The sequence below is a fragment of the Abrus precatorius genome, unplaced genomic scaffold (assembly GCF_003935025.1).
Source record: "Abrus precatorius isolate BTA unplaced genomic scaffold, Abrus_2018 Scaffold5, whole genome shotgun sequence".
Taxonomy (NCBI): Eukaryota; Viridiplantae; Streptophyta; class Magnoliopsida; order Fabales; family Fabaceae; genus Abrus; species Abrus precatorius.
The window spans coordinates 7,786,730-7,801,297 of NW_020874395.1; the positions used below are offsets into that span (position 1 = coordinate 7,786,730).

Genomic DNA, 14,568 nt, shown 5'->3' on the forward strand with positions numbered 1-14,568 from the left:
GATATGAGAGACCCGGGCTATATATGAACATAAGTCCTTTGCTTCAAGTTATACTAATAATAAAAAATAAAAAAAACTCTAAGCTTGTATGTAATTTTTATATTCTTGTCTTAAAGTGTTGTGAGATGTAAATGAAATATTTGCTTTAAAAAATGTAAGTGTATAGGATCGTGAAATAAAATAAAAAATAAAAAATCTGTATTATAAAAATTTACATAGTGTTATTTTTTATTTGTCTCTAGATAATGACCTTTGTTTGTTTATTTTTTTATTTTAAAGTTTTTACGTTAATTTTTGTATTATAAATTTATTATTTTATTTTTTTACATAAATAAAATTCTCAAGAAAAATTTATCCTTCCTACCAAAATACAATTGAATGGATTGAACCAGATTTACTATAAGTATCTACCAATATTATTACTGTTATTGTTAGTTTAGTTTTAAAAAAAGAAATATTAAGTTACTAAAATTTATCTTTGTATATAAATCTACTCGTTGATTAGAAGGTTCTTATAAATTTAATATAAAAATAAATAAATAAATAAATACTTTATTATATTACTTAATTTTAATAAGTAGTATATTTTTAAAATATAATTAATTATTAAATTTATAAAATAATATATCTGTGAATGTCTAAACCACTTAAAATTTAAAATTTATGATTATGAAAATAATATAAAATAATTGAATACTTTATAAAAAGTTTTTAAAAGGTGAAAGACTCTGAATTGACATTTGGTATAATTTTAAAGAATTAATTGAATGGAATAAGACAGAAATTTATATTTAATTAGTAACAGGAGCCACTATTGTTTTTAAGATAAGGTAAATGAGAAATTTTAATTAGTTGTTTTTGGTCTTGAATTGAAATATCATTATCCTAAAAAAGGATTGTTAAGTATGTGGAGCAGCATTCTGGAGTATCATAATTCATAATATCTTATGGTAATTTACCCCACTGTATACAAATGGACCCATGTACGTAGGTGTTTTGGACCACAACTGAAGCCTGAATTTTGAAAACACAAGTTTAAAAGGAAAGCATTTTCAAAGAATCTAAGACTGCAAGCATGCTGCCACAACCACTCTGTGCTTTCTGCCCAATGCATCTTTTGATAGGATTGCCAAGGAAAAGGGTAAAGTAAAAAATATATTACAACAAACCCTCTTCTTTCTTTGGACCTGAGGTAAAAGGAAGTTATAATATTTTCTTATTTAAATGAATAAAAATAAAAAAATAATTATATTATATAAAAATATTTATAAAACATTAAATTAATATAAAAAATTCAATTTTTTATTATAATATTTTTCTTGATAAAAATTATTTTAATAATTAAAAAAATGAAATATAAAAGACTCTAGACGTTGTCCCCCTTCCTTTTTCCTATGCTGTTTATTTTTAACTAAAATAGAGAATTTTTTATTTTATTTTTTACAGTAGTCTAAAAAATAAAAATCTCTCCTCTTCCACCTAGCTCTATTCAAACTCAAATAAAATAAAAAATAAAAATGCTGTATTATACTCCACTTCCATCTCTATTCCATAATGTGCTTTTTTCCATTGTAATAAGCATAAATAATTGTGAATTGCTATTTTAACGTGTGTTTGGCTCACTTATTTTAAAAAACAATCACTTATTTTTATTAAATTATTTTTATAAATTTTTAAAACTATCATTTTAAGCATACACTTATACATTAAAATTCACAAGTCAATCAAGCTGTTGTTTTCTCTTACTTTACTTTATCCACATGTATCTCTTGGCATGTATTATGTTTGGTATTAAAATTGTCTATCATATTTTTTAGACACGTAACTATTACTTCTCATTTATCCTCTATTTATCACATTGTAAAATATTTTTACTATTATAGTACTCAACAATTACTTAATCTGTATTATTATTACTCTGATTAATAGTAATAATAAAAAATTATATATAATAAGTTTTTATTAAAAATAAGATATTATCAGATTTAATATATTTATAATATTAAATATTATTATTTTTTATAAAAAATTTATTATTGTATACTTTTAGATATTGATTAAAAAGATATTATTATTATTATTATGTATACGACAAAAGGAAAGAAGAAAAGCCTGATAAAATGAGATAAAGGCATAAAGCAAAGGTAAGTTGAAGGGTAACGTGTTAAGGTAAAATGAGAGATGTTGATTGGTGAGTGTCTGCATGAGACAGGGTTGTTAACTTTCTTGGCAATTGATATATATATATATATATATATATATATATATATATATATATATATATATATTATTTTTTTATTTTTTTTATTTTGCTTTTTGGAAAAATTTGATTTGTTTTCTTTAGCCTTTATCTGCCGACAAATAACTCAAGGACCATAAAGAGAGTGTTGAGTTGTGTGACATGTAACACCAAACTTAGGGATCCAAAGTTAGCTTTCTTTTTCTTTTCCTTCTTCATTATCATCATCTTCTTCTTTGTTACAATCTCTTAAAATTCATTGACATGGATGTTTGCCATAATGTATCAGTTTCCAGTGAGTGTCAACAAGAGATTCCTACCCTTGATGACCTTTTTTCTGCTCAGAACACGGTTAGTATATTTTTCGTTTCTTCATTCTACCTTTCTAATTTTTCTGCTTTAGCCCTTTTCCTTGATAAAATTGCTTTCTTTCCAAGTTCTACCACTTGGGTTTTTCTTCCTTCACAGTGATGAGAAAGGGGTTGTTAATGCTTTTATTATTTATACATAATTTGCAAATACTTTATAAAGTTTGTAGCTTTAAAAATTCTTGATGAATATATTTATACTCCATCACTGTGGTTTTAATATATGGTGGTGTATAAAATACTGTTTGCATACTACTTTGTCTATTGTTCCTACTAAATTTTGCATTGTTTTTTCGGGGGTATAAAAAAATGTGCGCAGGAAGTGGATTTTGGCATGGAATGGTTGTCAGTGTTTGTGGAGGACTGTTTTTCTAGTAGGCCAAGTTGTCTTTTGGCACCTACTGGTGTTGAAGCTACAAGCACTAGCACCAAACCTTCAAGCACAATGCATAGACCCCAACAAAATCAGTGTCAGTTGCCTAATTTTGCTGTGCCAGGGAAGGCCAGAAGCAAGAGGAAGAGGCTTTCAGCCCCTAGAACCAAGGACACTTTGAACACCTGGTCACAGCATCTGAGCCCAGAAAGTGATGGGTTGGGTGCAGACCCACCTCTTTTGAAACAGGCTTATTGGTTGGCTGATAGTGAACTCATTGTCCCTAACAAGAAGGATGAGTTAGAAGAGGTGACCAAAGTTGGGGAATTGGAAGAGGGGGAGGTCATGGAGAATTCGATTGTGAGGAAGGAGAAATTGGGGGATTGTGAGGTTGAAGTTAAGAACAATAATGATAACAATAACAATGGGCAGCATCCAATTCCAAGAAGGTGCACACATTGTTTGGCTCAGAGGACCCCACAATGGAGGGCAGGACCATTGGGTCCAAAGACACTATGCAATGCATGTGGAGTGAGGTACAAGTCTGGAAGGTTGTTGCCAGAGTATAGGCCAGCAAAGAGTCCTACTTTTGTTAGCTATTTGCATTCCAATTCACACAAGAAAGTCATGGAGATGAGAATGGGTGCCCTATCATCCATTCCTGCAGAGCACTAGTGCAACTCATATTACTAGATAATTTTCATGTAAAATCAAACTTCAAAATTAAAAGAAAAATTATTTAGAAACAGATATACCAGTAAGGAAGGAGGCATTTATGTTAGAATGACAGCTACATTTATATGACTTGGTATCCAATTTTACTCCATCCTTGACAACAATGTGTTGATTATAGCTTGCAATATTCTACCCATTTTTTTTTTCCAATCATGACTTAAAATTATAAATTACGTTGAAATTCTATTCAATTATAATTTTACTAATGAGATATTCAGATATACAATTTAAATAAATATCTATTTTAAATTTGATCATAATTCAAATGAGTTTTGAAAAAAATCATTTTAATAAATATCCCTGAAAAATTGGTCTAGTATCACTATAATAGATTTAAAGATTAACAGCCCAACATGGAGTAGTGATCAAGTTGCAACAAAGTTGACGTGTTTAGGTTGAGCACGAAGGAGCAATGCTCAATTCAATATGCAGTAGAACAACAATAGATGATTGAATTGCATATTTCATACAGTGAAATTGGTAGATGATATGGGACTTGAAAGTGAGTTATGCACATCCAATGCACTGTAGCTGTCTTGCATGATACCATCCACCATAACTTATTTGCTGAAGATTCAAGACCTGTGTGGGTAGGAAGCATGACTTATCCATTATATGCATTCAATATTTTCATAAACTGATAAATTAAAAAGTGTTTGAGAAAATTATACATAATTTTCATAAACTTAGATAAATACTTTCAGATACTCCTTAATATGTTGTTTATAGATAAAATTGTGCAACAAATTATAATCCAAACATTTTATACAAGTATTACTTATGTTCTTGTCAAAGAATATCTAATTTTGAAGTAAGCCTTTGGTCTTAACTCCTTGCCTTTATACACACTCGTTTATGTCTTCAAGGACATTTATGTTACCTTCCCATATTGTTCATTTCGGTAATTTCGTGCTTCGCAATTTCCTTGTCAAAGTCATGAATTTTGTTCCACTCGGTATCATGTATCACTCACTATAAGCACGTGGCAATGCTAATCGTTGAATTTTCGCTGTTGGCATGCACTACCCTCGTTCCATTGCGGTCCATATCATATGCTGGTGACTTTTAATTTCATAATACTTTCAACAAGGCATAAGAGGAATAAAAGTAAGATGGTAAAAAAAATTCCTCAACTTTCATTGTCCTCTCTTGCACTTGGTTTATTGACTTATTTTAAGAATGAATATAAAAAACGGATATTGGTAGTATGAATATGACTTAGATATGGAAAATAAAGGATGGGAGTAAAATTATAATTTATAAAAAATAAAAATATGGATGAATTTCAATTTAATATCTTAATTTGTTCAGTACATGGAGGTTGGTACTGTTCCAATGCAAATGTTCTTTGAGTGGGCTGGTAGAGTTTCTCCAAAGAAATACTCCAATGTTCATACTTAAAAGAGTTAAAGGTAGGTTGTATAAGGTAAAAAATGAGTAATGTACATTAGGCATGAGGTTCCCTTTTTTTATATAAGCCTTTATATTACCCTCTAGATAGGATTTTTATCATTACTGTGACGTGAGTCACTGAGCAGGGGCTGTTATAGCAATAGTTGCTCCTTCTTGAGTAGGTTTGACATGGAGTGCTCTATTTATTATGATGAGTCGAGACGACGTGGACGTCGACTTCAAAAGATCTTCACTACAATTATATTTTAATTTGACTTAATAATATTACTTTGAAATAATAATTTTATATATAACATAAATCTCTTAATTTAAAAATAAATAATTTTACTTCCTCTTAATTTTTTTAGTAATGACTTATTTTTCCTTTTAAACATATTTTTCTCCTTTTTATTTTATTATAGAATAACTTTTCTATTATATTTGATTGTTGCATTCAATAATTTTTTATATGTAACAGTTAAAATTAAGCTTAATTTCTTAACTATTCTTATTTTATTTAGATTTAAAAAAATATTTTTAAATAATTTCACTAATGATTAACTTTTTAAATAATAGACTTTCATTTATAATATATAGACTAAACGTAAATCATGACACTATATAATTTACCTAATAAATAAAATTAATTTAGATTTAATATAATTATGAAAATATTTAAATTTTTATATAATTAATAAACATCACATGCCTTCAATTATATCTGTGTATAAAATAAATTTATGGCTCATCTTATAAACAAAATAATTAATACAATTTTTCAACAATTTTCTTGTAATATGTTGTTTTTTCCCTCAAACTCTACGTCAGGATTATTTATTTATGTTAAGTGGATGACTAAAATTCTACTTTATTTTCTACTATTAAAATTAATGATTAACTTTATTTTCATATTAACCTCTAATTCATATATCAGTTTTAATTCATTTGTATCTTATATAAATAGGGGTTGTGACACTTCAGATTCTAGAATGGGCATGTAAAATCATACAACACCTTTTATACCCTTAAGAGAGAGTTAACATGCATTACATACAAAAAAAATTAAACCACTAAATCAACATCAAGTATTTATGTAGGATTAATTTGTTCTCATCTCTTTACTGTTTTGATTTAAGTACTTGCATCATCTCTGAGTTATAGTATAAAATAATCTCACACACAAGCATTCAATATATTCCAACATAAAGAAAATAGTCATAATCCATCTAATCACTGCTGGGCTACATAGGCTTGGAATACATACATAAAATCAAAGATCATCTAATCATCAAGAGGAGTAAAAAGAGTACTAAATAACTATTACATTCCAAGGGAGGATACTATCATATAACCAAAAAAAATAAAAATGCGTCATTAACTCCCTAAAATAACCCCTCGTGTAGTTTTGAAATCAAAACAAACAAGATTAAGAAGCATTAATCAAGAGGAGAGTACTCCTCTGAAGGGTCAAAATAAGAGGAGATGGATAAGGAAGCATGGGGGATCAACAAACATACCAGGCACGTCTCCATCAACATCCTCTAAGCAGCCAGGAGTGGATGCTGATATGTGGGAGGGTGAAAAGGGAGTAGGTGGTGAAAGACTATAGTGGGAAGGTCCAGCCTCGTCAGTGGGTTGTCTAAGTGCCTGAGCAGGTGGATAGGAAAGAACAGAAGACTCTACCACATGGATGTCTACCTATTCAAGCTCAGGAGAAGGTAACGGTGGTCAAGGCGAATGAACATCAAGGGCCCTATTTGGGTTGAGGTCAAGAGTGGGGTTGTAGGTGTCCATAGGGGCAGGTGTAGCTATAAGAGATATGAGAGAAAATGGTATAGAGGTAAGGGGAAGATGATCTCAACAAGCAAGTTAGTAGTGCAATGGGGATCCTAACCATCTCAGAAACAGAGCCAAGGGTCATCCTGGCTAACCCTTGGTAAATAAATTGTTGGTTATTGTCGTCATAAATAGGTTGTCCTCTGTTGGAAGTACCCAGACCTTGATCATGTCTTGCCTCATATGCACATAACAAATAACACATACCAACAAATAGATATGTTAAACACTCACGTAAAAGGGTGAGTCCATGAAATCAAAGATAATTCAAACAATGAATAATAAGAAAGAATCATTAAATTATTTTAATCTAATACAATATAACATTAATACACCTCAAGGAATTCAAGTATAAAATTAGGAAAATGAATGTGATGCATGATGCAATTCAATTATGAAAGTCATTATCTGATTATTTACATGCAATGCATGAGGATCCCAAAATTACTTTTCCAAACAAACCAAACTCATATTCAAGGCAACTGAATGGATTCATTCCCTACTAATCACATCCTAACACATTTTAATAAAAACATTTATCAATCACCTATGCCTCAAGGGTGTTGTTCAAGAATATACCTATCACGCTCTTGACGTGACCTGGCCACAATGAGATTAGGTCATGCCCTCCTTTGCCACCTCGAAGGTCTATCACGAACCTAACATAAAGCATCCCACATTTGTGCCAGTTGTAACCTTGATTTACTGATTCTCCTTCATTACTATGATGTATGATCACATACTAACATTTAAAAAAAAAAAAAAATCTTTTACACTTATGTCTCCTACAACTTCAATTTAGTACATTAAGCACATTATATTTATATTCCTCTAAAGGATCATACATACAAGTTCTTTTCTTTGGGTCACCTATCACTTCTTCTCACTCTTATTGACATATATGTTATGGTTATATCATATGTCACCCTCTTACAACAACCTTGAATAGAGTACTAAACTTGTTAAATTGGCTTTCTTAAATTTCTTCTGTACAAGTCTTACTCATGATTTTTAACGAGTTAAGAATGATTATTTCTCTCACTTCTCTTGTAACGCCCTAGATTTTGGTAATATAAATTATCTATGTTTAGATGTGTGAGAATGAGTATTGGAACATGCACTCAAGTGCGTAATAATAATGTTTATGTGTATTAAGTATATGGATATGTGTATTTATGTATGCATAATTGGTTTGGGCTGGAAATAGGCTAAGTGTTGGTGCAGGACATTCTCACTGCAGCGAGAGATGTCTCGTTGTAGCAAGAGGACCCTAGGTGAAATACACGTGTCATTCACCTTCTTGCTGTAGCGAGACTATTTCGCTGAAGTGACAAAGCGACAGTTTGTGTTGCATTTCTAGGTGCAGTCTTACTGTAGCGAGAGTGTCGCGATTAGAAGGGTTTTAAAAGGGGGTTTAGGAATTTGAGATTCATTTCTTAAATTCCCTCCCAAATCTCTTCGATCCTCTCGACCCAAAGCCCTATTCTACCGATTAATTGCCTCCAAAGACATTCGAGAGCTTGATTGAAGGTTGAATCCGTGTGGGGAACGTTTGGAGGTGAGTTTTAAAGGTTAAGATTTTCATTTTTCAACCATTTTCTCTATTTTTCTGTGTCCTTGGGTTCTCATGGAGTTCTTTCATGTGTTTTAGGTCAAAATCTGTGTGGAGAATACTTCTGTTGTCAAATCTAAGTGTAGGTCATCAATCCAAGGTAAGGGGGGACTCTACCCTACTCTTTTTGTGTGTAATTCATTGTTACTTTGTGGAATGTTGTAATGTGGCTGAGTTGGAGGGTAAAAAATATGTAGAGAATGAAAGCTGATTGTGAAATGTGATGAGGGCCATGTGCCGTGACGTGTGAATATCGTGTGTGAGGACGAGAGAATATGTATTGGATGGAAATTGCTGTGTACGGTGACGTGTAAATGATTGTAAGCTACGTGCCGTAAACTACTAGTAAATATAGGCTATATGCCATGCAATACAAATGAAAATGGGCTAGGTGCCGTGTATTATGGATAATGGTAGGGTATGTGGCGTATGCTATGAAATCAATGTGGGCCTACTGCCGTATATTGCGAATAAAATGTGGATTGGGTGTCGTGTGAGGCATGAATGTTGCATACATGTAATGGGGCATGCTAACACCGGTATAATGTGCTGTAATGAAGCGTGTTAACGCCGGTATAATATGCTGTAATTGGGTGTGCTAATGCCAGTATAATGCCGGTATAATATGCTGTAAAGGAGCATGTAACGCTGGTATAATATGTTGTAAATGGGATGGGTAACGCCGGTATGATATGCTGTGAATGGGCATGAAGCGCCGGTATAATATGCTATGAATTATGGAATTAAAAAGTACTTTGAGATAATGTTGACTGTGGTTATAATTGTTTTAATGTATTTTAAATGATTCAGAGGTGAGAATCTACAATTGATTGCTGCATTTTGGTAGTGTATGATACTCACCTTTACTTTCATTTTTCAGGTAATCAAGACGATTAGCACCAGACTCAGTAAAAAGGTGGATGAAACCGCTATAGGACTTAGGATTTTAATTTGAAAACTGTTATATTTAAATAAGTCCTATAGCAATTGTTGATGAAATTTGTAAACCCTTACATTATTTGAAATATTGATGGATTTGAATTTAAAATAGGAATTGAGTTATTTTAGAATTTTTGAAAATTTCTATTTATTTTAAAATAAATTTAAGGTGTTACAATTTTAGTATCAGAGCAGTTCATCCAATCGGAATGAGGTATCAGGCTGAGATGTTCAAGGTTAAGTGTTGATTGTTTTGTTTGCCTGAATTATAAATGTATTGGTTGATCTGATATGGTGCGATGTAACTGCTGATTTGTGATTAGCTTAGCTTAAGAATGTCTGGTAGAGTTAGAGGATCTAGAAGTACTAATGATCCCATGGAGCGCATAGCTCAAATGCTGGAGGCCTTAGTGCGCAATCAAGGCAGGGAGCCAGTTGAGTACCGAGGGTTGTCTGCCTTCACTAGGCACGATCCTCCGAAGTTTGAGGGAGGATTCAATCCCAAAGGAGCCCAAAGGTGGGTGGCTGATGTAGAGAAAGTCTTTAACGCCATGGGGTGCCGTGAGGAGCACAAGGTGACCTATGCCACTTACTTGTTGTGTGGCAAGGCAGAAGACTGGTGGAGGTTTTCCAGTCAGACTCTGCCACAAGAAGGTGGCTACATCCAATGGGAGACCTTCAAGGCAATCTTTCTAGGGAATTATTTTCCCTGAGACTTGAAGAAGCAAAAGGCCAGAGAATTCCTTGAGCTGAAACAAGGAAGTATGACTGTGGGGGAATATGTGGCTAAATTCTAAGAGCTGATGAAGTATTGGCCTCACTACCAACATGGTGATCGAGAGGAAGATTTGTGTTCTCAGTTTAAAATTGGATTGAGGCCGAACATCCAAGCTGCAGTCAGTGTGTTTCAACTGACGGACTTGCCCACTCTGGTAAGCAAGAGTAGGATTTTTGAAGCTAACACAAGAGGAAAGACAGTGGACACTAGGGGAGCTGGCCCAATAGGACACGATAGAAGACCCCCGAAGTTCTCAAAGAGGCCGTATTCGGGCTTGAACAATTCTTAATCCCGAGGGAGCTCGTCTCAAGAAAAGAGCAGTAGGAGTGGCTTGGGACTAGGTTCTTCCAGAGGACTACTCAAGTGCTTCAGTTGCAGAGGGCCACACATAGTGAAGGACTGCCCACAGCCAAAGATTACTTACAACAACTATGGGAAGTCGGGACACATTACCAATGAGTGCTGGGCCGCTAAGAGAAGCGGTAGTACAAGTACAACTCAGAGGCCTGAATCGAGAGGAATCGTGGGGCTGAGTACGGGGCAGAAGCCGAGTATTCCTGGAAGAGTCTTTGCTATGAGTGGGGCAGAGGCTTCGCAGTCAGAGGAGCTGATCCGAGGTAAATACATTATTAAGGGTCGATTGCCTGACATGCTGTTTGATTTGGGTGCTACGCACTCGTTTATATCTGTGGACTGTGTGAAGAGTCTGAATTTGTATGTGATGGAATTGCAATGTAATATTATGGTGACTGCCCCTACAGGTAAGCCAGTTGTGACGTCATGGGTGTGTTTGGGGTATGCAATGATGGTACACGGTAGGGAGTTTGAGGTGGACTTAATTTGTTTACCTCTTTCTCAACTGGATGTAATTCTGAGAATGGATTGACTTGCTACCAACCATGTGCTATTGGACTGTAGGGAGAAGACCTTGATCTTCGGTGCAACAATGGCAGAGGTTTCAAGGCTTATGAGCCAGGGAACGTGGGAGAACATGGTAAATGCCAGGGCTTTCATGGTTATGTTCTCAATAGAAGCCGAAAGTGTGGTGGAGCCGGAGTATATTCTTGTGCTGAGGGATTTCTCGGAGGTTTTTCCCGAAGATGTTTTTGAGCTACCGCCTGAAAGGAAAATAAAGTTTGCTATTGACCTCATTCCAGGGGCAAATATGATTTCTGTGGCACCTTATAGGATTGCACCAGTGGAGTTGGCGGAGGTAAAAAAACAAGTTGAAGACTTGCTACAGAAACGGTTTATAAGACCGAGTGTGTCACCGTGGGGAGCACCAGTGCTCTTGGTGAAAAAGAAAGACAGAAACATGAGGATGTGTGTAGATTACCGGCAACTGAATAAAGTAACGGTCAAGAACAAGTATCCTCTTCCAAGGATTGATGATTCAATGGATCAGTTGAGGGGAGCCGCAATGTTATCGAAGATCAATTTAAGATCGGGATACCATCAAATCCAAGTGAAGAATGAGGATGTGCCTAAGATAGCGTTCAGGACACGATATGGTCACTATGTGTATTTAGTGATGCCGTTTGGGGTGACCAATGCTCCTGCAGTGTTCATGGACTACATGAACAAGATCTTCCACAAGTTTTTGGATAAGTTTGTGGTGGTGTTCATTGACGACATCCTAATTTATTCAAAGACTTAGGAAGAGCATGTCGAGCACTTGGGAATTGTCCTGCAAATTCTGAGGGAGAGGCAGCTGTATGCAAAATTCTCCAAGTGTGAATTCTGGTTGTCAAAAATTCAGTTTCTAGGGCATGTGGTGTCGAAGGAAGGAATCATGGTAGACCCTGTAAAAGTGAAAGCAGTGGCTGAGGCCGACGAATGTGACTGAGGTTCGTAGTTTTATGGGACTAGCAGGTTATTACAGAAAGTTCATTGAGGGATTTTCCAAGATAGTGTTGCCCTTAACAAAGCTGACTCGCAAGGGAAAGGAGTTTAAGTGTACCAAAGGGTGTGAAGCTAGTTTCCTGGAGTTGAAAATAAGGTTGACTTTGGCGCTGGTATTGGCTCTATCGGACCAGAGCAAAAAATTGACGTGTACTGTGATGCATCTGGGCGTGGACTTGGGTGTGTTTTAATGCAAGACGGGTGAGTGGTCGCTTATGTCTCGAGGCAGTTACGTCCGCATGAAGTCAACTATCTGACTCATGATCTGGAGTTAGCCGCAGTAGTTTTTGCTCTTAAAGTATGGAGGCATTACCTGTATGGAGCGAGTTTTGAAGTGTTCAGTGACCACAAGAACTTGAAGTATTTGTTTGATCAAAGGGAGCTGAACATGCGGCAGAGTAGATGGATGGAATTCCTCAAGAATTATGACTTCACATTGTCTTACTACCCTGGTAAGGAAAATGTGGTGGCCAACACTTTGAGCCAGAAGTCATTGGATGTGGCAGCAATGATAGTGAAAGAGATGGAGTTGCTTGAGGAATTTTGAGACATGAACTTGGCCATGAAGGTAAGGTCGGGGAGCTTGTATCTCGGGATGACAACGATTCACAACGACTTTCTAGTGTACGTCCGAGATGTTCAGCAGGGAGATGTCTTCCTGCAAGACATGATGAGGCAGAAGGATGAGAGAAAGGACTTGCATTTCCACTGTGATGAGAATGAGGTGATTAAGTTCTGGAATTGAGTGTGTATTCCTCAAGTGGATGAGCTGAGACAGATGGTGCTTGAGGAAGCGCATAAGAGTAGGATGAGTTTTCACCTCAGTGCGACTAAAATGAATCAGAATCTCCAGAAGAGTTTTTGGTGGAATAGAATGAAGAGGGACGTGGCTGAATATGTGGCTAGATGCCTAACTTGCTAGAAGGTGAAGGTAGAACACTAGCGTCCACCTGGGTTGTTAGAGCTGCTGGAGATCCCTGAGTGAAAATGAGATAATATTTCCATGGACTTTGTTTCTGAGTTGCCTAAGACTAGGAACAATCATGATGCCATCTGGGTGATAGTGGGTCGGTAACCAAGGCTGCACACTTTCTTCCGATCAACATGAAGTATAAGTTGGAAAGACTTGCGGAGTTATATGTGCGAGAGATAGTCAGGCTACATGGAGTCCCGACTAGTGTGGTGTCAGATAGAGATTTGAGGTTTACCTCGAGGTTTTAGAAGAGCCTGCAACGGGCATTGGAGACTAAGTTGTGACTGAGCTCAGCTTATCACCCACATACTGACGGTCAAACTGAGCGGACCATCCACTCCTTAGAGGATTTGTTGAGGGCTTGTGTGCTCGAGCAGCAGGGAACTTGGGAAGAGTGCCTGCTGCTGGTAGAATTTACGTACAACAACAGTTACTATGCTAGCATTGGAATGACACCGTTTGAGGCCTTGTATGAGCGGAGGTGCAGAACTCCATTGTGTTGGTATGAAACCGGATAGGCGACTCTGTGTGCACCGGATATCGTCTAAAGGCAGAATAAGCAGATCAAAATGATTAAAGAGAAAATGAAGGCTACCTAGGATCGACAAAAGAGTTACTATGATAGGAAACGGAAGCCGTTAGAGTTCCAGGTGGGGGACCATGTGTTTCTGAAGGTCTCACCTGTGACCGGAGTTGGGAGAGCCCTGAAATCCCGAAAGCTATCTCCTAAGTTCATTGGACTATTCGAAGTGCTGAATAGAATTAGTCCTGCTACATACCGGATTGCATTGCTTCTGAACCTCTCGAATTTACATCCGGTCTTTCATATGTCACAGCTTAGGCAATATGTGCCGGATCCTCCCCATGTGATTGATCCTGACCCGGTTCAAGTGAGAAAGGACTTGTTGTATGACTTATACCCGGTAAGAATTTCTGATCACCGCGTTAAACAGCTGAGGGGTAAAGAGATCTCATTGGTGAAGGTAATACGGAGCTCAAGTGTTGAGAGAGATGCCACATGGGAAACGGAGAGTAGAATGAGAGAATTGTATCCCGGGTTATTCTTGTAACTGTATATGTTTGGTTGAATTTTGAGGACGAAATTCCTTAAAGGTGGGGAGAGTTGTAACGTCCGAATTTTGGTAATATAAATTATCGATGTTTATATGTGTGAGAATGAGTATTGGAACGTCCACTCAAGTGCGTAATAATGATGTTTATGTGTATTAAGTATATGAATATGTGTATTTATGTGTGCATGACTGGTTTGGGCTAGAAATAGGCTAAGTGCTGGTGTAGGGCATTCTCGCTGTAGCGAGAGATGTCTAGTTGTAATGAAAGGACCCTGAGTGAAAGACACGTGTCTGTCGCCTTCTCGCTGTAGCGAGACTATCTCGCTGAAGCGAAAGAGCGACAATTTG

The 14,568-nt window shown here is 35.8% G+C and overlaps 3 protein-coding genes across 4 annotated transcripts; all 3 read left to right on the forward strand.

The window, feature by feature from the left end:
- The first annotated feature begins 2,376 nt into the window (after positions 1-2,376).
- On the forward strand, positions 2,377-3,765 carry LOC113867872 (GATA transcription factor 9-like). 2 transcript variants are annotated; one of them, XM_027503374.1, is made up of 3 exons: positions 2,377-2,428; positions 2,529-2,590; positions 2,927-3,765. In XM_027503374.1, exon 3 carries the CDS (start codon positions 2,942-2,944, stop codon positions 3,653-3,655), a length of 714 nt encoding a protein of 237 aa, XP_027359175.1. In that variant the 5' UTR covers positions 2,377-2,428; positions 2,529-2,590; positions 2,927-2,941; the 3' UTR covers positions 3,656-3,765. The 2 variants fall into 2 exon arrangements, with proteins under 2 accessions (XP_027359175.1, XP_027359174.1); XM_027503373.1 differs by having other exon boundaries at positions 2,384-2,590.
- A 6,064-nt stretch (positions 3,766-9,829) lies between these two features.
- On the forward strand, positions 9,830-12,118 carry LOC113866586. Its single transcript, XM_027501407.1, has 5 exons — positions 9,830-10,177; positions 10,295-10,536; positions 10,651-11,067; positions 11,191-11,890; positions 12,032-12,118. The coding sequence occupies exons 1-5, from the start codon at positions 9,830-9,832 to the stop codon at positions 12,116-12,118; spliced, it is 1,794 nt and encodes a 597-aa protein (XP_027357208.1).
- A 651-nt stretch (positions 12,119-12,769) lies between these two features.
- LOC113866587 lies at positions 12,770-14,217 on the forward strand. Its single transcript, XM_027501408.1, has 2 exons — positions 12,770-12,898; positions 13,822-14,217. Exons 1-2 carry the CDS (start codon positions 12,770-12,772, stop codon positions 14,215-14,217), a joined length of 525 nt encoding a protein of 174 aa, XP_027357209.1.
- Positions 14,218-14,568: the final 351 nt, after the last annotated feature.